Source organism: Hemicordylus capensis, chromosome 11, assembly GCF_027244095.1.
Source record: "Hemicordylus capensis ecotype Gifberg chromosome 11, rHemCap1.1.pri, whole genome shotgun sequence".
NCBI classification, from domain to species: domain Eukaryota; kingdom Metazoa; phylum Chordata; class Lepidosauria; order Squamata; family Cordylidae; genus Hemicordylus; species Hemicordylus capensis.
Window position 1 is genome coordinate 1931038 of NC_069667.1, and position 25668 is coordinate 1956705.

General features: G+C 48.7%; 1 protein-coding gene across 1 annotated transcript in view; it reads right to left on the reverse strand.

The window, feature by feature from the left end:
• OPHN1 (oligophrenin 1) overlaps positions 1–25668 on the reverse strand; it is a 91300-nt gene that overhangs the window by 19783 nt on the left and 45849 nt on the right. The window contains exons 6-17 of the mRNA XM_053273667.1: positions 25146–25256; positions 24027–24131; positions 23192–23321; positions 21980–22080; positions 21636–21727; positions 20413–20491; positions 18292–18325; positions 16427–16489; positions 14451–14525; positions 10449–10533; positions 8321–8379; positions 5576–5681 (exon numbers count right to left, since the gene is read on the reverse strand). Of these exons, the coding sequence (XP_053129642.1) occupies positions 5576–5681; positions 8321–8379; positions 10449–10533; positions 14451–14525; positions 16427–16489; positions 18292–18325; positions 20413–20491; positions 21636–21727; positions 21980–22080; positions 23192–23321; positions 24027–24131; positions 25146–25256 (1040 nt within the window). The remainder of the gene's footprint in view (positions 1–5575; positions 5682–8320; positions 8380–10448; positions 10534–14450; positions 14526–16426; positions 16490–18291; positions 18326–20412; positions 20492–21635; positions 21728–21979; positions 22081–23191; positions 23322–24026; positions 24132–25145; positions 25257–25668) is intronic.

The window sequence follows — 25668 nt, forward strand, 5'->3', positions numbered from 1 at the left end:
ATTGGCTGATGTTGATTTCAGTGGCCCCGATGGTGTTGAGGTGCTCTTCAAGGTCTTTTGGAACTGCACCCAGGGCGCCAATGACCACTGGGATTATTTGGGTCTTTTTCTGCCACAGCCTTTCAATTTCCATTTGTAGATCTTTGTATTTTGTGATTTTTTTCTATTTCTTTTTCTTCTATTCTGCTATTCCCTGGTATTGCTATGTCGATTATTTTAACTTGTTTTTCTTTCTTCTCGACTACAGTTATATCTGGTGTATTTTTATTATTGAGGTTTCTTTTTTATTCATGCTGATTATTATTATTATTATTATTATTATTATTATTATTATTTCGATTTCTATGCCACCCTTCCAAAAATGGCTCAGGGCGGTTTACACAGAGAAATAACAAATAAGATGGCTCCCTGTCCCCAAAGGGCTCACAATCTAAAAAGAAACATAAGACAGACCCCAGCAACAGTCACTGGAGGGATGCTGTGCTGGGGGTGGATAGGGCCAGTTACTCTCCCCCTGCTAAATAAAGAGAATCCCCACTTCAAAAAGGTGCCTCTTTGCCCAGTTAGCAAGTTTAAATGGATGAATGCCACTTCTGTGGCCAGCTCCGTTTTACTTCCCAGCACACACTGGGGATGACCGTGTGTTGTGATGAAACTGGCCATGGAAATGGATGGAGCAGGGGAGCATTCATGAATAGGCTGCAGCTATTGGCCTCGGGGATCCTGGGAGGAAACACTCCCTCCCTCTCTCCCCCTCCCTCTCTTCCCCCAGCCCTGATCCACCCATAACTACCTCCAAGTGCTCAGAGAAAACCCATTAAGCTATGTTGATTGCCTCCCTTCAGATGTGTGGGAGCAGGGCTGGCGTTCCATGGACACTGAAACCAGTCTCAAAATGCATCTTTGAAAAAGCCAACCCATCGCGGCTGCAGCAGGAGAATTCCTTGGCCAGAGGGGCGATCTGGAGGAGGGCGCCGAGTGCTATGCAGTTTCCTCAGACTCTGAGCTCAGTCTCTAGCAGAACTGACAGCCGCCCGTGCTAACGACACATTCAGCACACAACACACACACACATTATTCTGGAGTGATTTGTTTCGCCAATGCAGGCTCTGGGGAGGGAAGGATAGTCAAGGAAAAATCAAACGATGGCTGTCAGTGAGCGGAAGGTTCTCCAAAGGAATTTAGCAGAGTTTTCATTCTATTTCCCAAAAGATTCATGACTTTCAGAAACAAAAGAGTCGTCTCTCGAAGGAGCCTGTACATTCCGAAGCTGCATGAAATCACTGCCAGTCACCAAACGATGTTCAAATTGAGGTGAGCCAGGGCTTCATTTCCCACTGATTTCTGCTGCGGAACTCTGCATATTAATCATCTTGGGAGATTTTAGGGATGGGACAAGTGTTGAAGACAGGCGAGCGAGAAACACCCTCTCCGACGGACTGGCCCATTTTCAGGGAGGTCCCAGGGGGTCTCGCACTTGGGTCCCCAGAGGATGCTGGACTGAGGCTGGCCTTTGACCCCTGTGGCTGGGAAGGATGGGAGGAATAGGCCATCATCATCTGGGGGCCCAGGAACGAGAACCTCTCAGCTCATCTAGCTTCCTTTGAATTGGGTCCACTCAAAATAGGGTTCACAAGTTTAAGTTTCAAACATAAACATCCCAAAACGTTTTTCCACATCTGATACAGCCCTAGATATGTCCATGATTTCTCCAAAACATAAGAGCAATTTCCTTTGAAAGGAATTACTTGGAATTGAGTCTCTTAATTTCATGTCGTGAATTATCTTTTCCATCATATCTGCTGCACCCCACATTTTAAGTTGGCCAACTCCTCACTGTAGACATCTTAGGCTAGACATATTCTGGCAATATGTCTACCAATTGCACTAAATCATTTAAATAGTTCTTATCTGAAGCCATATCGAGAGTCTGTCTGGGCCAGAAGAGAGCCATATAAAATTTGCAAAAAGAAAAAAAAATGAAATTAAAGGAGAGGCACAAAACAGACAATGACATCCCTCTGAAGGGAACAGAGTGAACTCTGGTAGAGAGGAGTTGGAAGAGAGCCATCATTGCAAAGCAGGGCCCGGGAAGTCTTCTGAAGGCAGTGGCTGTTTACCTGGGAAGCTCAGCAGATCCGAGCTGGGAATGTCCACGTGTGCCACTCCTGGCTATTTGGAGGAGCAGCCAGTGCATCACCCCAGACTGCAGGCAAACACTCTGGAAGCCAGCTACCTCATTGCATCATTTTAAAAGGAAGGTTTTTAAGAAGCGAACAACATGCCATTCCCAGCTTCCAAATGAGCCTAGGCCTGGAGGATACAATCAGAAGCTCAGCAGGTCTGGAGCTCACAGTTCCAATCACGCCCAGACACTGCACAATGAAACCACCACCAGCCAAAACCAGGCATGCTTTTCTCTGCCAAGCACTCAAAGCAGCATTTGCTTTGAGCAGAAAATATCACACGGCTGTAACAGACTCCTCTGTGGCCTGGAGAGAGGCCCTTCTTCCTACTCCAGACGCCAAGGCTTCTTCCCACTGTACCAGAAGTGCAGCATCCTCATTTCCCTGGATACCTACAAAGCCCTGAATGGCTTGGGTCCAGGGTACGTAAGAGAGTGCCTCCTCCTCCTCCTCCTCCTCCATGGAGCCTGCTGCTGCGTATGACGATCCTTAGGGGAGGTCTGGTTGTGGTTGCCACTAGCGCCTTTGGTGGCAACTCAGAATCGAGTCTTCTCTAGGGCTCCCCAGGACTTTGGAACACACTCCCAAATAAAAACAGGGCGTCCCCATCTCTGCTGGTTTTTGAGAAACAGCTGAAGACGTGCTTTTTTAATCAGTTAACAAGTTTTAAAGTGTATATGGACATTTCAAATTATTTTAATCATTTGGATATTTTATGGTTGTTTTAAATTGGTTTCAGTGTGTAAACTGCCCAGAGATGTATATATTGGGCAGTACCAAAACACACACACACAAAACCGCGAAACCACCAACAAATACATACCCACCATAAACCTCTATCACAGAGAGCCGGGAGGCAGAAAGCAAATGCCAGCCAAGGGCATCTACAGCCACCACTTAGAGGTACCTGCTCTCTCCAAGAGGAGAGAGAAGGGGGTGGGGGGTCAGAAGAGGGATGGAGAAATTGGGGAAAGAAGCTTGAGAAATGGGAGGGAGGAAGAGGAGGACCTCTTGAGAAACGATCCTGCCATCGCCTACAGTAGGGGCAGAAGAACTGGGGGGGGCTAAGGGGTCCCGCATCTCCTGCATGCCTCTGGGTTGACCACAGAGTGGCTGGCTGGCTTCCTCCAAAAGGATGGAACTGGCCCAGCGGCTACCAATAGCCAACACTGATAGGGGTCCAGTTGATGGCATCACCCCACTCTCTGCTCAGAGATTAGCTATGGACATACCCTTAGGGCACTGTTAAGTGCCAAGCAAGGAGATGTCTTCATAATAATATTGCTCTTGATGCACCCCTTGTCAAAAAGGAGGCCATTCTCAGAGACGGATATGCACAGCCAAAGAAATGAGAAGATGGTTTTCTGCCCCAAAGATGAAACACCACCACCACCACCGGGAGGGGTTGAACAGAGGGCAGTTACTCCCTTGCTGCTAAACAGAAGGCCGCCGCTGACGCCACGGTCAAAGGTGCCTCTTGGCCCTTTTAGCAGAGATCCACGACCACCCCTGACCTTTTATAAAAGGCCAGTGCAGTGATGGGGAGGGGGCAAGAGGGGATTCTGACCTGGGCCAGGGCACCGCGGGAGGCACCACAGGCAGGGCGGTCACTGCCACCCGACCCGCCAGGGTTGTTCTGAGGACCAGGTGGGGTGAGGGCCCTCATGCCTGACCTCCTGCACCGCCCACATACTGGTCTATTAGCAACACACCACCCTCCGCTTCCTGGGGTGGGGGTGGGAAGGGCAGGCACAAAAGCCATGCGATCCACAAAGCCGTCATAAATAACCTATAATTCAATCCCTCCACCTTTCACTTGGAGACAGATAACCCTTGCATTTCATGAAGCTTGGAAGCCAGCACATGCAAAGTGTTAATCCTCCAGAACTCCCAATCTCTGAATGAGAGTTTGTTCTTTGGAAATAACTGAGACCTACTCTTGGGCAAGCTCATAGTGGATTGTGGCTGGCAAGAGCCAGGATAACAAGCTTCCTCCACCCACCCAACCACCCCCCCCTTTTTTTTTTGAGGGAGGGAGGGCGAGGGAAAGGGGGGGAGAGAGAGCGTGGGCACACTTCCTGTCTCTTAGTGAGCCTACAAAGGCATACATACATACAGGATGAGCTGAACCCAGATTCCAGGAAACTGGGGTTGGAAAACAGCCCTCAGAATCCCAGACAGACAAAGACAAGACTTGCTAATTGGGCTGCTCAGACGATTCAGGCTTCAGGACAGTCAGGCCATATGAACAGTAACCTGCTCTGAACATGGATCACGGAGTTTTTAAGAAGGGGGCACAGAGAGAAAGAAGGTCAGCCAGCAGAGAGGAGACAGGTGAGAAGAGAGTTCCTCAGAGGACTAAAATGCCCACCGTGTGAATTGATTTGCAGAATACTTTGTCTGAGCGGGTCCTCTGAATATCAGGAAAGGCAACAGCATTCTTGGGGGTTCAGTGCCAACACAGTTGGACCCGCTGCTAAGGGCTCTCTTTTCCTTCTCCAGGCAGAGATTTGCTAGCCAGAACTAATCAAGTGCAGGCTTGTTATTTCTTTCAAATAAAGCTGCACCAGACTGGTCTGGGTCAGTGCCTGGATGGGAACCAGCAGGGAACCTCGTAGTTGGTGCCCCAAGTTCCATGAGGGACGAAAGGCAGGGTATAAAGGAGGAAAACACATGGCTGGCTGTTGTTTTTGTTCTTGAGCAGGGGGAGGAGTTTCCTACCATCTCAGAGGGACACCCCCACCCCCTTTCTGAAAACATTTCAGCAACGCCTGCAAAAAGGTTGCCTGTTGAATGCCTTGCCCTCACTTGCAGATGCTCCCTCAACCGACTTCATTTGCCCTCAGTGAGGGAACTTGGAACCTTCTGCTCTTCCAGAGCGGCTCCATCCCCTGAGGGGAAGATCTTGCAGTGCTCACACATCAAGTCTCCCATTCAGATGCAACCAGGGCAGACCCTGCTTAGTTATGGGGACAAGTCATGCTTGCTACCACAAGACCAGCTCTCCTCTCCATCTGGGAATCCCTCTTAGAGGGAACACTGCTAGGCAGCCCAATGGTTTTGACTGTGTGGTGCCACCATCCTGTTCGCTGAATGTTCCCGAGTGCCTAATGTCACCGAGTAAATCAGGAAGGAAAAATAATCAGTAAAGAGATGTAGGGGGAAGAGTACTGAAGCAGCGGCAGCTGAGAGAACAACCCCTTCTTGGGTAGGAGAACCAGCCAGGCCAATCCAAACCTCCCTATTCCCAGAACATGCACACCACACCGCAACTCAGACTTCGCCACAGTTGCATGCCTGGCCCCCGCAAATGAAGACCACACCCTCAGGAGGGGGCGGGGTCCCTTTGTGGTCTTCTCCTTGCACAACATCCACGGGAGGCCACTCACTTCACCAGGTGCCTGATGAGGATTTCCAACATTTCTCGGTTCTTGTCCGGAAGCTTGTACACCAGGGCGTGAATCGCTCCCAGCCGGTAATCCAGGTTCTCAGACTCTGAGGAGAGGGGCGGGGAGGGGGGGGGAAGAAACCTGGTCAACACACAGCAAGGCTGGGTGCCAATGAGTGGCCAAACAGAATTCTGCTGTAATCCAGAAGGAAATCCACATCCAAACAGAAGAACCTTCGGGGTGCAGGGACAGGAACATGGGACGCGGCTATATCCGGAGCCAGACCCTCGGTCCTTCTAGCTCAGGACTGTCTACACCAGGCCTGCACAACACAAGGCCCGTGGGCCAGATTTGGCCCCCAGGTATCCTGCAGCAACACAGGAGCTGGAAACGGCGTTGTGGCATCATCCTGTGCATGCTTGCTCAGAAATATGCTCCATGCACAGAAATGTGCCCAGTGAGGCTTACTCTCATGTAAGCATGCCTAGCAATGCAGCCTGAAAGCAACCACAACTTAGGGAGAGGAGAGGACTTGGCCTTTGTTTGGGGCTGGCATGCCCTCTAGGGGCCCCACTGATTGAGCAGGGACAGGACCTATTCTCTGGCCACTATCCTTGGCTAAAACTATGGGTCCATTATCAGGGGGAACAGAGCCACAAGTAACTAATAATATTTTTAATTTTAATGTAATAATGTGCTAAACATTTGGCCATGGCCCCTGCATGCCAAGTTGTGGAGGGTTCTGGCCCACCAGGGCACTTGAGTTGTGCAGCCCTGGTCTACCCAAACTGGCAGCGGCTTCTCCAAGGGTGCAGGCAGGAGTCTCTCTCAGCCCCGTCTTGGAGAGGCTGCCAGGGAGGGAACTGGGGACCTTCTGCATGCAGGTGCTCTTCCCAGAGCGGCCCCCTCATCTCCTGAGGGGAATGTCTTGCAGCATTCACACGTTGTCTCCCATTCAAAGGCAAACCAGGGTGGACCTTGCTTAGCAAAGGGGACCATTCATGCTTGCTACGCTAAGACCAGCTCTCCGCCCAGGGCTGCCTTCCTAGGCTTCCTCCTGAGGTTTCCCTAGAAAGGATCCCTTACTCCCCACTTCACGATAACGTTGCAGTCTATATCATGGGGGGTGGGGGGTGGGAATCGTTACTGTGGGGGCTGCCTCACCCTGCGGGGTGCAGAGCAGTGGCTGCGCCCAAGAGGGGGGCTCAACCTTTCAGGACACACGTCAGCCCCTCTGGCAGGACAGGCACGTGCCCGGCACCCCAAAGAGAACCAGGCAGGGTTGTGCAGAAGGCCAGACACCCAGCAAGGGGAAACCCTCCCCGCCTTTGGCTCTGGGCTCCCTAGTCCCACGACTTGGACTCCTCACAGGAAGCTGCCCTATACAGAGCCAGACCCTTAGGCCATCACTGCAAGAGCGGCGCTCTTCCCCGCCAGCCACCCCTCTGCCCTGAAACGCACCAGCTTTGAGATGCCCCCTTGGCCTTCTCCAAAGGCCTGTCGGGATGCTGAAACAGTCCGCCCCATTCCCGCTGCAAAAGAAACACTAGGAGGCGGCTGCTCTCTGCTTGTCCCAGCTCAGCTAAGATTATTATTATTTTACATTTTCTATCCCGCTCTTCCTCCGAGGAGCCCAGAGCGGTGTACTACATACTTAGGTTTCTCCTCACAGCAACCCTGTGAAGTAGGCTAGGCTGAGAGAGAAGTGACTGGCCCAGAGTCACCCAGCTAGTATCATGGCTGAATGGGGATTTGAACTCAGATCTCCCTGGCCCCAGTCCAGCACTAACCACTACACCACGCTGGCTCTTCTCCAGTGCTTCCTGTCACCCGAGCAGCCAGGTCAAAGCCCTCAGGCTGCACTGCTCTGTTGAGTGGGCACCTCCGGCCCCCAGGAGCAGGTGGTATCCTGACACAGGTGCCCCCCGACCCAGAGTGAAAGGGAGGGAAGGGAACTGGGGCCCACACCTCTTCCTCTGTGTTTCCTGTCGGTTCCCGAACATTCAAAACCAGAGAGATGCCCAGAGAGGGCCCAGCCAAGGATACCGAAGACCAACAGCTCAAGCGTAACTCCCCTTAAGAAGAATTCGGAAGCTGGAGGCACCCGAGACGCTCATTAAAGCTGGCTGGAGTTTAATCCAGATGGCTGGAGGCTACTTTTATTCGATGAAGGCCTGGCCCCAGAAACACAATACAAACTAAAGACTGCCAAACCGATGGAGAGGTTTCCAAGTTAATGAACTGTGTGGCTTTAATTAGGCACCGGGCAATCCATGCAATTAAGAGGAAAACCCCAGCGCACTCCCGCCTCACAGGCACTCTGCCTCCAAACATTCAATGACTGGGACTCCCCCCACTTTCTGGATTAAAACTGGAGGCATGCTGCACCCTTGCCCTCACGCAGAACCCCCCTTCTCTTTTCTCATCCAGCTGCACAAAGAAACGGGCAGGCATCATCTCTGCACAAGCAGGGCGGGCGTTGCTGCATCCTGGCCTCGGCCCGCTCCCAGTCGGCCTTCCCCGGAGCTAACCTCAGCGGCCACAAACTGTGTAACCACACGGCTGTGGGGTGGGGTGCGGGGGGGGGGGAGGCCAATTTGCTCTGGCGAAGGGAAGGCTGGTTCCCGATTACTTGGCCACGCTCAATAAGGAACCGGCCCCTGGTCTTGGCCATTCCGGAGACATCTTGTTCCTCCCCACCAGGCAAGGGAATGCAGCACCCCCTCCTGCCTTCCCAATACTTACTAGCTGCAGAGACCAACTCTTTGTGGAGCTTGTATGTCATGACAGGTTCAGAGAGGTTCCTGCAAAAGGGGGGGGGGGAACCCAAATAAAACATGGCTCCTTGTGAAAGGAGAAGCACAGCGGCGTCTGTCCCACTCCTTCCTGCCCGCCCCCAACAGCACTCCCTGAAGGACAAAGAGAAGCTTCTTCCACTGAGCTCTTGGTGGCCCGGCCACCTCCTCTTCCTCAGCACCCACCTCCACACGCAATGCAGAGAAGCCATCAAGCAGGCAGCAGCAGAGCAGGCTACTGGGGGGGCCCAGATGCTCGGTGGCGTTACTCCTGCCAGGAGACCGGTGCGAAGAATGAACTATTGAAGAATTCTGTTGTTGAGATGTGGCCTGGGCTGGATGTGAGGGAGCAGAGGTGTGCGCTGCAGAGTCAGTTGGAAGCTAACTGCCAGGGAAGAAGCTGGCAGGAAGGGACTCGGACTTCAGGATTCAGGGAGGCAACTGAGGTCTATCAATGGCTACTAGTCGGGTGGCCGTGGGCCACCTCCAGCCTCTGAGGCATGACGCCTCTCAATCCTAGCTGCAGGGGAGCAACAGCAGGAAGAGAGAGGGCAGGCCCTCCCCTCTTGCCTGTGGGCTCCCCAGAGGCATCTGGTGGGCCACCGTGGGAAACAGGATGCTGGACTAGATGGGCCTCCTTGGGCCTGATCCAGCAGGGCTGTTCTTGTGTTATGTTCTTATGAGAGCAAACTGAAAATTGGTTGTGCTCTGAACTGTGTATTTCTTGGAAACAATCATTTTTCTTTATGAAAATGAGACATCCTCTTTTAACAAATATATATTTGGACCTTCTCTATTGGAGTAACTCCCCACCTTGCCCAAAGCATTCCCCTGCTATCAAGGAAAAGAGACAGGAGAGGAGGGAATTGTGGCATCAGATACAGGAACCAGCAGCCCAGGAGATCCTCTCCCTCTTTCTGCTGTAGGTAGCAGGAGATACATGGCCACACCTGGAGTCCTGCATACAATTCTGGTCACCTCATCTAAAAAAAGGACCTTGTGGAACTGGAGAAGGTGCAGAAGAGGGCAACCAAGCTGATCAGGGGCCTAGAGCACCTTCCTTATGAGGCAAGGCTACAGCACCTGGGGCTATTTAGTTTAGAAAAAAGACGACTGCGGGGAGACATGATAGAGGTCTATAAGGTCATGCATGGCGTGGAGAAAGTGGAGAGAGAGAAATTCCTCTCCCTCTCACATCATACTAGAACCAGGGGTCTTCCCATGAAATTGATTGCTGGGAAATTTAGGACCAAGAAACGGAAGTACTTTTTCACACAACACATAATCATCCACTTGTGGAATTCTCTGCCACAAGATGTGGTGAGAGCCAACAACCTGGATGGCTTGAAGAGGGGTTTGGATAACTTTATGGAGGAGAGGTCTATCAACGGCTACTAGTTGGAAGGCTATAGGCCACCTCCAGCCTCAGAGGCAGGATGCCTCTGAATACCAGTCGCAGGGGAGTAACAGCAGGAGGGAAGGCATGCCCTCAACTCCTGCCTGTGGCTTCCAGCGGCATCTGGTGGGCCACTGTGTGAAACAGGAGGCTGGACTGGATGGGCCTCCTTGGGCCTGATCCATCAGCAAGGCTGTGCTTATGGCCTGATTATCTGGGCACTCCTGTCACTCAGCATCAGCGCCTTTCCAAGCACAGCAGCTGCATGAAGGGGCGGCCAGTTCCTCTTCTGAAAGAGACCCTTCCTGTCCTGTTGCCAGTTCTGTCTCCAGCAGAGATTTGACAGAAAAGTTTCTCATATCTAGAGTTGCAACTTCACCCAAGGTTTTGGCCACGGAGACAGTCAGTCACGGCTCTTTTCTTTCCATGGCTGAATCCCCCGCAGCTGATTTCCTTTTGTTCAGAGCATCTAATTTAATTTCCAAGTGCTAATTTTGCCCATAATATGTGCTTTCTTTTGGCAAGAGCTGTAGCAGGTGAGAAAGACACTTTTTTTTTGCTGTGCTGAGCTTCTTCTGTAAACAAGAGTGGCAAGAAGTGGGGGTGCATTTCCCCACTCATGGGTTAGATGAATCTGCCTTAGAAAGTTAAACGGCAGCAGAGAAAGCAGACAAAAAGGTACCTGAGGTAGAATTTCAAGGAGCTAGTAATAGTCTTGATATCCCAGTCGCTGTTTTGAAGGTCGACGTTCCCTGGGCATTTGGGATCTGGAGAAGGGGTGGGAAGAAAAAGAGAGACATTTTTAAAACACCACCACCGACTACTTCATTTCTTAACATTATTGGTTGCCTTTCTGTAGTCACAGAATCTGAGGCGATGAGCAGAAGTAATGAACAACACACACCACAGGGTGAAAATTAATAAATCATCATTAAATTATTTTGAGCCAGAAAGACGCAAGGCATGCCCGTGATAGATTGGACATGCGGGGTGAATATGCTGGCTTAGAAGAACCTGGAAGAGACTCTTTGGGTATTTCTTAGTCACAAAATACTAAGAGATTATAAGTCTCTCTGACTTCATCCCTAATGGTCACAGCAGTTAGTCACAGAGCGAAGGGGTGGTTGGGCAGGGTGGAGTAAGCAGAACAAACCGCAGAGGCAAAAGTTATACCAATGACAGTCTGCGTTCCATGTGAAATAGAGAACGCTTCCTGCTCCTAAGCTGAGGTGCAGATAAACTCTTAGTGCTAAACATCTAACATGTTTAGAAAGCTCCTTGGGGCAGAGATTTTTGTTTGTTTGTCGCTCAGGAGCACTGCAAAGCACACGGTCACTGATGATGCACTAGAACATAATAAATGCACTATCATTTAGTCAAGGCTTCTAACTGGAAAAAAGCGCCAGCTAGGTATCCGTGCGGATTCTAAGTAATGAAAGTCCATTGCACAAGTTTATTTGGCAAAGACTTTCAAAACGAATCCCTGACAGGAGGAAGGCACAAGAACCCTGTAGCTAAAACCACAGAGGCTCGATGTTACAGCATCTCCCCTTGAGGCTCCCTTTCAAAATTTCGTCTTCTGACTCTCGTCTCCCTGTTCTTAGCTACACTGCAAAGATTTGCCTGGGTGCAGGCCCAGGGTGCAGGCCCTAAAGCACATGTTCCCCATGTTCAGATGGCCCAGGCAACCACAACATTTCTGTGGCAGCAGAAGACTCAGAGATCTGGTTTGGGAAGAGGGTGGGGCACAGCATTCCAGCTACCGCCTCCGAAATCCAGACGGGGAGGTGTTGTTGTGAGAAGCTAGAAATTCATCAGAGGGCATTTGCAGTTTTGTGTGTGCCCAGAATTTGTTAGGAGTCACTGCTCAATTTTCTGATCTTGCCAAGCCAAAAGCTGGTAAAACTGGTCAACTAAACCCATGTGCATTTAGTAGACAACGTGGAGACTTCCAATGGAACATGCAAACACGCAAACACAATATTTATACAATGCCCCAAACTTATGTCTCTGAGCGGTTTACAACAACATACAAACAATACAATTTAAAGCCACAATTCTATTAAAAAGCTTGGATTAAAAAAATGCAATCTTTAAAGACATTTTAGAAGCTGTCAGAGATGGGGAGACTCTTCTTTCAGCAGGGCATGCATTCCAAAGCCTCAGAATATGGTGGGAGTGGGGAAACAATTAACAGCAATCAAACACGTTGTCCTGTGTAATTAGCTGCCAGGAAAGTGAGACCCTAGGAAATGCAATATACCAATTGCACAAGAGGGTGATCGTCAACTTAAAAAAAAAAAAAGTAAATATGGAATGCCATCAAAGGCAACAGTACCTGTTCAGGAGAAAGGGGGAAAGGAAGCTACTAGCTTCATTTCTCAGGAAGTGTGGGTGTTCGCACAATCTCCCTGAAAGAATGGTGTTAGAGCCCAAACCCCACCCCCAAGTGGCACGTTGAGTGACACAACCATAAAGCGCTCTTGCAAACCTTCCTCTCAAGACCTGATGAAAAGTTCCTAAACACATCCTTCAGTGACAGGAATCAGGACAGGAATGCAATTGTTGGAGTCAGCAGCTCAGCTCTGAATGGCTCCGTCTTTTTGGTTCCTTAACGTTTGTTGGGAACAAGTCAAAGAACTGCAGCCAGCCCCGTTTTGCGAAAGAGAGAACGGGCCTCTCTGTCCGCTTGATGTCTGAATGCAACCTTCCAAGTGTGGTCTGCAGTGCTGATCAAGATGGCCACCCGTGACCCAAGAGAGGAAGTTCATCTTCGAAACAGATTTAATCAATAGGTTTTGCCCAGTGCATCAGCGCTGGATTAGGGAAAATCTAATTAAGGAAATTAATGAAGGAAAATCGAGCATCTCCACACTCAATAATCTAAGTCACCTCACCTGGAAAAACTTCCATCTGTAATTTGTAATAGTCCAAATTTGACATCCTGGTTGGTTAAACATGAGCGGGGCGGGGGGGGGGGGAGATTCATGAATATTCCTAAAATATTCATGATTCCGCCCCCCCCCCCCCCGCTCAGATTTCTTTTGTTCAAACGCAACGATAAGCCACTTTGCTTGGCTCCACTGTCAACCTTTTGTGTCTCCTCACAGGATTTCTATGTTTGCCTTCTCCTTTTCTTTATTTAGGCAACTAGAGTTTATTTTTAGGCAACTAGAGTTTATTTTACTGCTCCCTCCCTCACTCAAGTCACTTGTCTCTCACCGTTTGTTTTTCCCTCTTGGATGTTGAATGTTTTGGCCATCCTCCCTTCTCTGCTATCTTGCTCCATTTGTACGGTTTTGCTTTCTGTGGCCTTATATCACTCTGTCAGTTTTTACATTCTCCCCCCCCCCCCCCCAGTCTCAGGAACGTGACTCTGCTCCAGGCTGTAGACATCCTTTTCTCTCACACACAGTCCACAGCAGTCGTAAACCTGCTATTCCCTCAAGCCTATATACTCGTCAACCCAACTGCACTTTCCCAACGTTCTCATCTTTACCCAAACTCCCCCAGCATCGTTTTTCTTTCTGGGCATATCCTCACATTTCCCTCCTCTGTTCCAACGACTGTAAACTTGATTTATTCCCCTGCACAATTTGGACTGGAATGTAGGCATGCACGCTCCACATCTACATTTTTAATCAGAGAACTCTTCAGGTTAGAGTCCCAAAAGACAATCTGACTAGTTGCAGAGTTCGGTTGTGCAAAATGCAAGCCAAGTGAGGACCGCCCTGGCATGGGGGAACTTTGCTCATACTCTGCTCACTAGTGCTACCTTCCCCCCATCCAGCCCTCTTCCTTCTCTCATCTTCAGAACCCTCCAGCCACACAGGGGCAGCTTGAGGATTTGCTGCTTCAGCTGTTTTTAACCCCTGCTAACTGGGCAAAGAGGCACCTTTTACCGTGGCGATTCTCTTTATTGAGCAGGGGGAGAGTAACTGGCCCTCTCCACCCCCAGCACAGGACCCCTCCAGTGACTGTGGCTGGTGTCTATCTTGTGTTTCTTTTTAGATTGTGAGCCCTTTGGGGACAGGGGGTCCATCTTATCTTATTTATTATTTCTCTTTGTAAACCGCCCTGAGCTATTTTTGAAAGGGCGGTATAGAAATCGAAATAATAATTAATAATAATAATAATAATAATAAATAATAATAATAAAGCTTGTGTCCCCATTTATTAAGATTATTGCAAATTCTCATCCTATCCTCCAGTGTGTGTACACTTTCTCCAGTCTGTAAGTTATTTCACAAGGGTAAGCAATATAAAAAGCTTCTGAAAAAGACACGACCGTATACTATCTTCCCAATGAAAATCCCTTGAACTTACAGTCCTCAAAAAGGATGCCAAGGCCTTGTGGGACCTCGGTGTCTCACTGGACCTCTGGAATAAGGTCATCCGTTGAGGCAGGAATCCCTGTGGATGCTGAGGTTGAGGCTTTGGTGCCGTTTATGGCCATCAACCAAGCTGTCGGTCTTCATAAAGGGAGGGCTGCCCCTCCCTAACTGGAAGCCAGTCCATCCTTCAAAGGTCAAAGCCAAGACCATGGCTTTTGGGAAGACACTCACCCACCACCCAGACACTTCAAGTAGTGTCTGCAAAACAATCTAATGCTTGGTGTTTCATTATCAAACCTACATCGTTTCTCACAAACACAAAACCCAAGGATCAAGGAATGGTGTCTTACCAAAGAATGCATTCAAGAGTTTCTGGACCTGGATGTTGCTGCCTACAGTTCGGTACACGCCTTCAGTTGTGATCCCTTAACAGTGGAAAAACAAACAGCAATCATTTCTGTTTCTAAGGACCAAACGTCCTCATTACGTTTCAGGAAGCTCAACAGTGCCACCTTGTGGCCACCTTCCTTTCTTTTTTGGAAGTCTTTTTGCAAACTGTCTCAGCCGTTGTAAACCAGGGCATCAGTTAGACATCCATCGTGGTTAAATCCTGGTGCAATGCAATATCCCTGAGCCATGAGAGCACACATATGCACACTCACACCCTTTTTGCACAAAAGTTGGAAGAAGTTTACTCCCAAATGCAGTTAGAAACAAACCAAGACCCATTGTAACATCCAGACCAACTCATTGAGGTTTATTCTACCTTCCTTGGAATACACACAAAAGTCTTGCAATATTTTATACAGCATGTAAAGTTAACATAGCATGCCTATTTTGGTTTGTGGAATACACATCAAATGCATCAAAAATCACAATTGACTTAGGGCAACTGAAAATCTATTATTATTTTGAAGTACTTGTAAAAATTTAAGACACTACAACTCAATAGCATTTTAATTACTTACTGTATTTATCCAAATAGAAGATGACTGAATTTAAGACAATTCCTTATGCATAAAGGTTAAATGCAGGTTAAACCTGTATTTGCCTGAAAGGAAATTCTGAATTTAAAGTGACAACATCGATTCCCAACATCAAAGAACTTGATTGAGGTAAATACAAGTAAGTTTAATTCTGAGTGCAGGGGGAGTAGACACTGTCAGCTGCCAACATATCAAGTGCAGAACCACCAAAGAGCTATGCATCACGTGCCCTTATGATCTATGCAGTGACGCTTCCTAGGGCTAATCGCTGGGAAAACATTAAATGACCACTTTGAAACGGCCCTGTTTGATTGGTATTGTAATCATTTGTTAGGCTACTATTACCTTTTTTCCGGGGGGGGGGATACTCCTCCAGTTTATTGGCCCCTTTCAACTGCCATGAGAATGGCATTTCTTTTTTGCAGGTCTCATAAGCTGTGAGTGGATCCACACCCACACCCACCACCATGCTCAAGGAAAAGGATGTGGCACTCTGCAGCACAGGATCTGGCCTTGCAAGCAGGGTGTGTGGTGTGTGTGTGTAACTTTAGTAGAAGTACTGCAGCTTGAAAACTCACTATGGCTTTTGAAGAAAATGACGATCTTCAAGCAAGTTATTTTGCATTTCAATTCAGTGTCTGGGGAATTCTATTTCCATTAAATTTGCTCAACTTGTGCCTGCAAGCCATTTAAGGATCCCAACGGCAATGGAGCACTGCTTAGGATTTTGAGTGTTGTCTACAGCAGGGATTCTCAACGTTGGGTCCCCAGGTGTTATTGGACTTCAGCTCCCATAATCCCCAGCCCCAGTGGCCTTTCTTTGGGGATTATGGGAGTTGAAGTCCAATAACATCTGGGGACCCAACGCTGAGAATCCCTGGTCTAGAGAGCAGAGTTCAATAGTCCACTGTTACAACAACACTTTAAAAGCAGCAAAACAAGACCAACCAACCCCATAATAATTTTTGTAAATTGTGCTATTCGGACTGTTAGCTGCCTTGGATTTTTACTCATTTAATCTCCCACATTTCTCATCAAGCTCTTCATAAATCTGACTTGCGTCCCTCTCCCCTGACCAAATCTTCCTAGAAGTGCATAAAAGATCAGCTTTCCTAGCAGGTTTCCAAAAGAGAAGTTTATAAACGGGTGTCAAAACCTCAGCCTCTGTTGTGCTTTGCAGCGGCCAAGTGTGACAGCAAGTTATGTTTGGCAATTGTAAAAACTACTTTACTGCAAGTTGAAGAAACCACTCGGGAACGCCTTCCTGGAGAAATGAAAAGGTCGGCCTGGCACCATGTGACAGTGGGAAACAGCTTCCAGATGCGAGGCGGGGGACTCACCTTTTGTCTCTACCACATTAATGCATTTCCTCACAAATCGGAATCCAACCTCATTCAGCTCCACTGTTTAAAAAAGAATCATAATCACCAAAGAGCAGTAAAGGTTACCACTTAGGAGAGGCAGCATTGTGTGGTGGTTAGAGCATGCGTTCTCCAACTTGAGTCCCCAGATGTTGTTGGACTACAACTCTGTGGCTGGAGATGATGGGAGTTGTAGTCCAACATCTGGAGACCCAGGTTTGAGAAGCCCTGGATGGGACTGGGACTTGGGAGACCCAGATTCAAATCCCCACAAGTCTGTGAAACTCTCTGGGTGACTTTGGACCAGTCTAGCCTACCACACAGGGATGTTGCATCTATGCCACCACCATGGACATCTGGCTCCACACCACAGAATCCATCACCTGCAGTCCCAGCTGCTGCTTGCGTCCTACATCTATCAATAGGCTCCTAGGAGCTTCTTAAGAGGGCCTCCGTAGCAGATCCACATAACAGTGTGTAAGCTTAGTGCATTACGGCAATAGATAGAGGGTGTCTGCAGCACTAAGTTATTATTTGCAAGAACTGAACATGATAAGCTTTTAGCAGAAGGGCAGAGCCAGTGATCGTCCCTATTTCTTACAGCATTTCACTTTTCTCCCTGCTGGGAGGACCCTTTGAGAGAGACAAAGCCCTCTCTTAAGAGCTCTACAGGGAAAGTGCTGGGAAGGGCTACATACACTCCCCAGCACACTGTGCAGGCCTTCCCAGATGCTTCAGGGGCTCAAGACGGCTCGGTTTCCCTTCAAGGAGTGACGGGCAAAACCCCGCATGGCCCCTCCGCATGGTGCCAGGGGGATTTGTGCAGAGTATTCTGCTTGGGCCAAAGCCTCACACGGGCCCAAAGAAAGAATTAGTCAGGGGCTGCATTTGGGATCAGTGGGGGCCACCACTGAGCCCTGGGCTGCATAATTAAGAACTCGGAGGTAAGACGTCAAATGCCACCAGGGCAAAGCCAAAATGGCGCTCAGCTGTGCAGTCAACATTGTTTTGGGTTGCTAAGGGTTAGGGCACCTATTGGATAGTGCCTGTGCCGTCACTAGCAATGAACAATGCTTCCCCAGCCTGCCAAGGCAGCATTTACCATTTTCCTTAATTTCATATGCACTACTCTTAAAAGAATCCACACATCTGCTGTTTATGGAGGTAACCCATTGGCAACCACAGTTCCTTCCTTCGGGGTACCTTTTCCATACAGACTGATCTGTGTGGAACCCCAGCAGGTCTCCCTAGAAGCCCTGCAACTCACAGCAGACCCTAGAATGCCTTCTCGCGTGTCCTCTCACTCCTGCTGCTGCTTTTCCACAGCCCTCACTGCTTTCTGAATACTTCCTATGGTCCTTAATCATTGGCGGTATTTTCTACTGGCCTGTAGACGGTCTATTTTATAGACTGCTGCTTTTGAAGTAAAATGCAATTTGCATTCTTTAAAATAAGTAGGTAAATAAACACAGGGGCCCCATTCTGAGGGTCTTGCTCCCCAGCGCCATGGAAGGAGCTGAAGATTCAGGCAAGGTGATCGCCACGGAAGTCATCATGTAATTTGGGGGTTGTGATGCACATGCACAAGACCTGGGTCAAGCATGGAGCTAAGAGCTTCCTTCGTGCGTCGTAGCAACCCAACAAGATGTATAACATTCTTCGCCCCTTGCCTGCTAACTTACACTTTTATTTTTAAATAGTAAATGAATGTAGGGAATTGTCTGAGCAACTGCAGCACACAGTACGCCCAGCAGGGGGCAGCAGCAGGCATTTCTTTGACATCTTTATTTCAATGTGGATTAATTTAGAGGGAACGTTTCAGAAGAGAGATAGGAGTTACTCACTTTCTTCCTGTTTTGTGATGGGACTGTGGTAGATCTAAAGAGAAGGGGGGTGGGGAAGGACACACACAAAGCAAATGATAAATAAAAGCCAACAGAAGAACCAGGAAAAGCTAGATGAGCAGAGACAACCCAACATATTTTAAATTGTTTTGGTTTTAAATGTCTGCAAACGGTCTTAGGAATCAATCTGGCTGAAAGGTAGATCTAAAAAAATAATGTGCAAGTTTCTGACATTAGCTATCAATATGGACACTCCCTTTAAGGGAAGAGCCATAGCTCAGTGGGAAAGCATCCGCCTGGCATGCAGAAAATTCCAGGTTCAATCCCTGGCAGCATCTCCAGGAAGGCCTGGGGGAGGCTCCTGCCAGAAACCTTGGAGAAGCTGCTGCCAGTCAGTGCGGACCATGCTGAGCTAGACGGACCAAGGGTCTGACTCAGCACAAGGCAAATTCATATGTCCTTGAATGCCCAAGGAGCCACACCCCCTCCAGCCATCCACTAATTTCTATCGAAATGCAGGCCTTATGAATAGGGTTCAGAGATAGGCATCATTCCAAGGTGTCCGATGATGAACCAGGTTGTTTTGCAAAAATCTGTTAAGTCCAAGAACAATCCCCACGAGGGGGGTGCCACGGAACGCAAGTCATAGAAGACAGGCATTTCAGGAGAAATAAGCCCTAACAAAATCTCCTACAGTTGGGGCATAACATTGCCCAGAACAAGTCATAACACACAATTTACACATCTGTTAAAATGCAAAAGACGTATTCAGTCTAATGCTGCAAATTGTTCTGGGCCAGTAAGACTGAAACAACTTAGCTGAGACCTGCACTAAGGCAGGCCAGAGGAAGGAACATATATCCTTTTACAGCTAGGCAAAAGCAAGAGTGTCTATGCACAATCCTTATAAGCAGCATGTGTGCACAAAGAAAAAGACTGGTGCCAGCTGTGTTGCAACTTGCTAGATGTTCTTGGTAGCATAAAATTAGAGGGGCTGGTGAGATAAATCCAAAGTTGAGCAAGTTCGTCCTCCATCCAAGTTAGGCCAGGCAGAAATTCACTAGGGATAAAAATGCCTCCGAAAAACTCTCTCTCTCTCTCATCCCCGAGTTTTCTTAATTCGCAGCGAAGACATTTTCTGTTATTCTAGCACGTCACCATTTGGTCTCCTGCCCAGAGCTACAAACACTACACCCTTCCTGCCCAACACTGTTAAAGCATTTGCAACTCTGGGCACCAGACCAAACATTGTCTTTAATGGGCTTTTTACATCTTAAAGGATACTTTAATGGTATGTTGCCACTCTTAATGAATCTTTTCCACACCATACACAACGCTATCTATACACGGAGAGTCTGCCAAGGAAGCTGTGATAAGTGCTGGGATCAGATTCAGGGAAGGAAATCAATTAAGCATAGATAGTCCTGGAAAGCACAGAGTCAAAATATGCACAAACAGGATTAGAAGGGCAGCCAGAACACAAGGAAGAGGGAAGGTCAGAAGACAGGCCTGGTGCTAAGGTGCAGACCCTTAAAATTAACTGGACAAGGGGTGCTTTTTGCATGCATATGCACATAGGTCTACTTTGAGCAGATGGCACAGGCTGGCCATATCTTTGCTTATGGGGACAGGGCTGTTGCCTACGGGCAGAGAACCCAATTTGCCTGCAGAATGTCTCCAGTTCACATCCTGGCGGTATCTCCGGGTACAGCTGAGAGAGACTCCTGCCTGCAACCTTGGAGAAGCCGCTGCCAGTCAGTATACACAGTACGGAGCTGGATGGATTGAGGGTCTGATCCAGTAGAAGGCAGCTGCCTGTGAAGTTAGTCTCACCAGTTCCAGCAAGTGTGTGTAGGATTGCAGTCAAATTCTAGTGAGCTGTTCAAAGTAATCTAACTAGTATTCAGCCATTAGGAAAACACTTAGCAGTAAAAGTCTATTTCTCTTGCAAACAGTCAAAATGGGTCTCACCAGAGCAACCATGTCATGTGAACAGCTTTCACATGTCTCTAAAGGTGACCTACCAACTCTCCCCTCTCTCTACAAGAAGCCATGAGGAGGACACCTGAAGAGGGACCGGCCCCTCTGCACGCACTAAAGCATCATGCTTTGGATACGCACCGGCTCTTTGCCGTCCATGGCTTCCATCCAGAGCCGCCGATTCGCTTCAGACAGAGCCTGCAAAGTGATGGGCCCAGGCCTGCCGGAGACAAAAGAGGATTTTAAAAAAGCAAAGGCCATTCTTTCCCCTCACACAAAACTGAACCTGGAAGTATAGCTTTCGTCTTACAACAAAACAAAAGAAACCCTCTGAATACCGAAGAGAATATAAGCCCCCCAGCCCCGCTGAGGATTCTATGTATGCTTCTTATAAGATGGCTTCATCTGCAGTTAAACAAGTGGGGATATTTTTCAAGAGGCAAGGTCAGTGCTGGGCACAGCGGAAGTACAGACTGCAAAGCCACCTGGGCCTCTTCCACTGGTGAAGCAGCTTGAACTGAGCCACCCATTAAGGCAGTTTGGCGATCGTGTGTGTGTGAGGCGAAGAGCAAGGCCAGAGGGGGAGGAAGTGGTCATCCGAGGGGGGGGAGATGGGTCGGAGGGCGCTGTCCTCCCCAGCTCTCACTTTACTGAGGGAGGAGGAAATGCTGCTGACTGACTCAGCTCCCTGTCCCAGAGAACCATTTCCTTCCGCTCCCACTTTGCTGCTCCCCTCACACACGATCACCAGACGGGAGCACACACAGCTAGGACAGGACGCTTGTCCTACCTTAGTTATTGCCGTGTGAAGGTACACAGTCCAGAGAGAGTCCAGCAGCAAAAGCATCTCTTCAGAGGGGCTCATCCCCAAGCTAGGCTAACCCCAAACTGACTGGATATGAACTTGCAAGTAGGGATGGGTGGCAGAAACCTGCCTGGAAAATATTTCTCCTTAGGCAAAATTCACCGAGGGGCAACTTTCATTCCAGGCCTTGTCAGAATGTGGGGCCAATGTCTTAACTGACTCTCCATTCCCAGCAGGGACACCCAATGCTGGTGGAGGGGAAGACGTTATCCGTAGTAGCACAGTTTAGCACCCATGCTAATGGTTTCTGTGGGTGGCGACGTGTAAGGAAACCCCTCAAATGTTGCTCGACCGATTAAAACTCAATTTGCTTCCCCCAGAGTGTTCCGTTCAGGCACACTAAGTTTATCTTTCCTCCCATGTTTATGATTCCTGCCCCCACAGCATTCAAGGGAAATGCAAAGCCAGGCGACTCTGCTCTTTGCTCTTCCCAGTCAGAAAAGCCGCCCTGTGATGGTCCAGGCTACCATTCCCAAGAACTGCCCGGACTTCTGCTCACCTGTCAACAGTCTCAACGTCAAAGCAGAAGCGTTTGTCTATGGAGTCCGTCTTCCTCCTCACGCAGGACTTCAGGACCAAATGCAAGGGGCCCTGAGGAAGAAGAGCAGAGACTTCCAAGGCAAACTGGACGGCCAACGTCAAAGAAGGAGGTGGGATCTGTCAAGTCCTGGGCTGGCAGTTGGGTGCCAGCCAACACAAGCAGGAAAACGCAACTCCTCCGTGGGGAAGGCAACGCTGTTGTGGGATTCCTTCACCGGCTGCCAGTGGAGTACTGCCAGAACACTGCCCTCCCACCCCGCAAAGCAGAACCCGCCTGAGAAATTCCTCCTGGAAGCCACATACCTGCTTCGCGCCGGGCTTCTGCTCCATGGGGGTCATCCTCAGCACCTTGGCCTCCTTCTCATACTGGCAGTAGTGCTTGACCCAGGAGATGCCCAGGGCCCCTGCAACAAGTCCAGAGGGAAAGGCAGCACAGCATAGTGGTTAGATGTGTTGGACTAGGACCGGGAAGGCCGGGTTCGAATCCCCATTCAACCATGAAGCTCACCGGGTGACTCCGGGCCAGTCTTGTATATCTCTCAGCCTAACCCACCTCACAGGGTTGTTGTGAGGGTAAAAATGAGCACGTACACTGCTCTGAGCTCCTCGGAGGAAGAGCGGGATATTAATGTAATCAATAAAATAAAAATAAACAAACAAAAGGGGCTTCATGTGAGCTGTCCGAGAGGCACCAGGTTGCATCCTTTACAACACCTGGCCTAAGAGAGCTTTTAACGGGGCCTATCCAACCACTCTGTGGCCATGTGCATTCCACACCTGGAGGAGGGGGGAGAAGGCTGGGAGTGACATCAGATCTGCCCCATGTTCCCTCAGCAGCTCCCCTCCCTGCAGGTACAAAGTAACCCACGGACTGAGAAGTCCTGCCCTTCTGTGTGCACAGGGTCTCCCTGAGCCTGAAAGATACAGCCCGCCCTGGGTTCTAATCCTGGATTTCAAACGGGTTTAGAAGCACCATCTTGGTTAGAACTGAACACAATTATAGATGCAACCCCTGCTCACTGGGCAAAGACGCACCTTTTTAAAGCAGTGGCTTTTCTCTTTAGCCAAGGGAGAGCACCTGTCCCCTAATTCAGCCCAGCAGTGTCTGCTTCCCAGGGGCCGTTTCTGGTGTCTCCCCCTGTGCTTCTTTTTAGACTGTAAGCCCTTTGGGAGCAGGGGACCGTCTTCTCATTCCTCTTGCTACGTAAACTGCTTTAAGAACTTGTTGCTGAAAAGCAGCATTTTACCAGTATTAAGCGGAGTAATGCTTACTGTGATCAAAGCAACCCATGGAAGCGAGGAGGGGGCATGTTCAAAGTCTCAGTGACCACCCCAGTTTCAAAATCTCTTCTCTATGTCGAGATTTAAGTCTCCATACAAAGAGGGAACGGGGAGGGGTGTGTGTGCACATGCATGCACGCACATGTAGTAATAGCAGATGGGCCTTTCCTTCACTTCCACACTCTCAACAGACAACCACGTTGGACCCTAGAAGCGCCTTTGGCAAGAACTTACACTTCTCTTGCGTATACAGATAGCCCTCGATGGTGGGTTGTCCCGGCAGCTTACACGTCAGGGGAGCTTCCTTCATCCTCTTCTTGAGGTCTTCCAACTCTTCCCGTGTGCTGGTAAAGTGATTCCTTGTCTGTCGAGGGACGACAAAGGCACACACTTGCCTTTGAACACAACCCACAAAATCCTCCAAGATGGTAGAGTCCACAGTCTACCTGCAGGCGTCTCTGCACGCACTTGATGGGAAGAGCAGTAAGCAGGCACCAAGAGACCGAAAGTTGGTCCAGCATTTTCTTCCCAACCAGACACTCTCAGAGCAAGGAACTGCCATGGCACCCGGTAATCAGAGGTATACTGCCTCTGGCTAGAGAGGCTCCTTTTAGATGTTATAGCTCATTCTGTTTCTCAAACAGCTCTCCTAGATGGCGGCCACAGAGCACCAAAGCAACATAACTACCAGGTATCTCCACAGCTGCCAAGTAGGGGGAAAGTGCAAGTCTCTTGGAATTGAGTGGGGAGCATACAAGGAAGCAACTAGTTAGATGGTGGGAGAGCTGAGCGAAGAACAGCCATGGGGAGAATCTATTGCCATGGAGGAAGAAGTGCTATTCAATGCAAGGAGGATTCTGGGGGAGGGGCAGGTCATCCCCCCCGCCCCCGTGTCTTATGAACAAGTCACAGTGGGGGAATGATGCAGATTAATGGGTGCTGAGAATTCCAAGACCCTCCCTCAAAAAGTATTCCCAAGACAGAAGCAACAAAGGAAGGGCCGGGGGGGGGGGGAGAGAGAGAGAGAGAGAGGAAGACACACCAACTGAAAAGTGCACAGCACACTCACATTTTGCAAGCTCAGCTGGAGTTGTTGTTTATACGGAAGGAAATCCTGTGTTAGCTCAACAGTCAGGTTGTTATACGTGAAGAGGCTGTGAAGGAAAGCCAGTACCTGTGTACGGAACAAACAGGAGTTAGCAATTTGCTATCTAATGGCGCAGTGGGGAAATGACTTGATGAGCAAGCCAGAGGATGCCAGTTCAAATCCCCGCTGGTGTGTTTCTCAGACTATGGGAAACACCTCTATCAGGCAGCAGCTACGATATGGGAAGGTGCTGAAAGGCATCATTTCATACTGCGTGGGAGGAGGCCATGGTCAACCCCTCCTGTATTCTACCCAAGAAAACCAGAGGGCTCTGTGAGCGCCAGGAGTCGACACTGACTCGATGGCACACTTTACATGGCAGTAAAATCAGACATCCAGAATCATGGCACAAATGTTCCCACAGCAACAAATCAAAATCCATTTAAGCATCTGCAAAGAATTCCCAGAGCTGATCTTCACAGTGAACACACTTTCCACCCTGAAGAAGTGCGAAGCCTACGCAGTGGACCCTTTTATTTGGATCCACTCCTTTTTAAAAGGAGTTTAATGCAACCGTTTTGTCTGCTCTGCCGCTGCATTGTGCAGCACTGTGGTGTGGCATTACTGTATTTTTAATCACACATAAGCCATTCCAAGAGCCTTGCTGGCCGAAGCGCAACACAAACACAAAGCAAGGTTGTACATGATTTTCCATTTCAGAGAACTGGAAGAGTTACCATTCCTCCTTTGGAAATCAATTGATCTGTAGGTGGTGTGAATATTGTAACATACAAAGAGCAGTGGGAGTGTGTGTATATGTAGACACACATTTTTCTATCCCCCAATTTGTTTTTTTCAGTGTGGAAAGACAATGCCCTTCTTATAGATACAAGTATTTATATACCGCTTTTCAACAAGAGTCCCCAAAGCCGCTTACGTAGATATAGATACTTTTTTAAAAAGGCAATATCCACTCCTTTCCCTTTCTGCATGGAGATGTAGCTCTTAAGCTGGAAAACTGCAGGGTCCAGAGTGGTCTTCAGGATCAACACACAACCCAAAAAAATATTTCAAGAAGGAAACGATGTGAGATATGCTTACAGGCTCCACAATATTGAATTTCTTGCTCTCCTGCACTTCTTGAATCTGATACACATATTCCAAAGAAGACTCAAAGAAAACGTGTCTCTCTTTATCCACTTGCAGGTCAGCCTGGGTGAGAAAGCAAGCAAGACGCTCTTCAACACCACAACATGATGGCAATCATAAAGCCAAGAACAATCTGGTTATGGATTTATTACGAGTATTTATTCCATGTAATGCATAATGCGGCCGATTATATAAAGTCACAATAAAATCATTTAGCAGATAATCTAGCAATCACAAACAAAAGATAAACACCCAGACAGCAAGCAGAAATCTAAGCAGCACCAGAGGAAAACCCCAGCAGCAGTCAAATTACTGACATATGAAAATCCAGGCAGAACAGGCAAGTCTCCATATGGTGGTAGAAAAGCAGCAGAAAGGAGGCAAGGTGGACCTCCATTATGAAGGAATTTCACAGCTGAAGGATCTGTAGGAGTGTGCTATGGATCATTTTGAAAAGAAAACACATCAGCAGCAT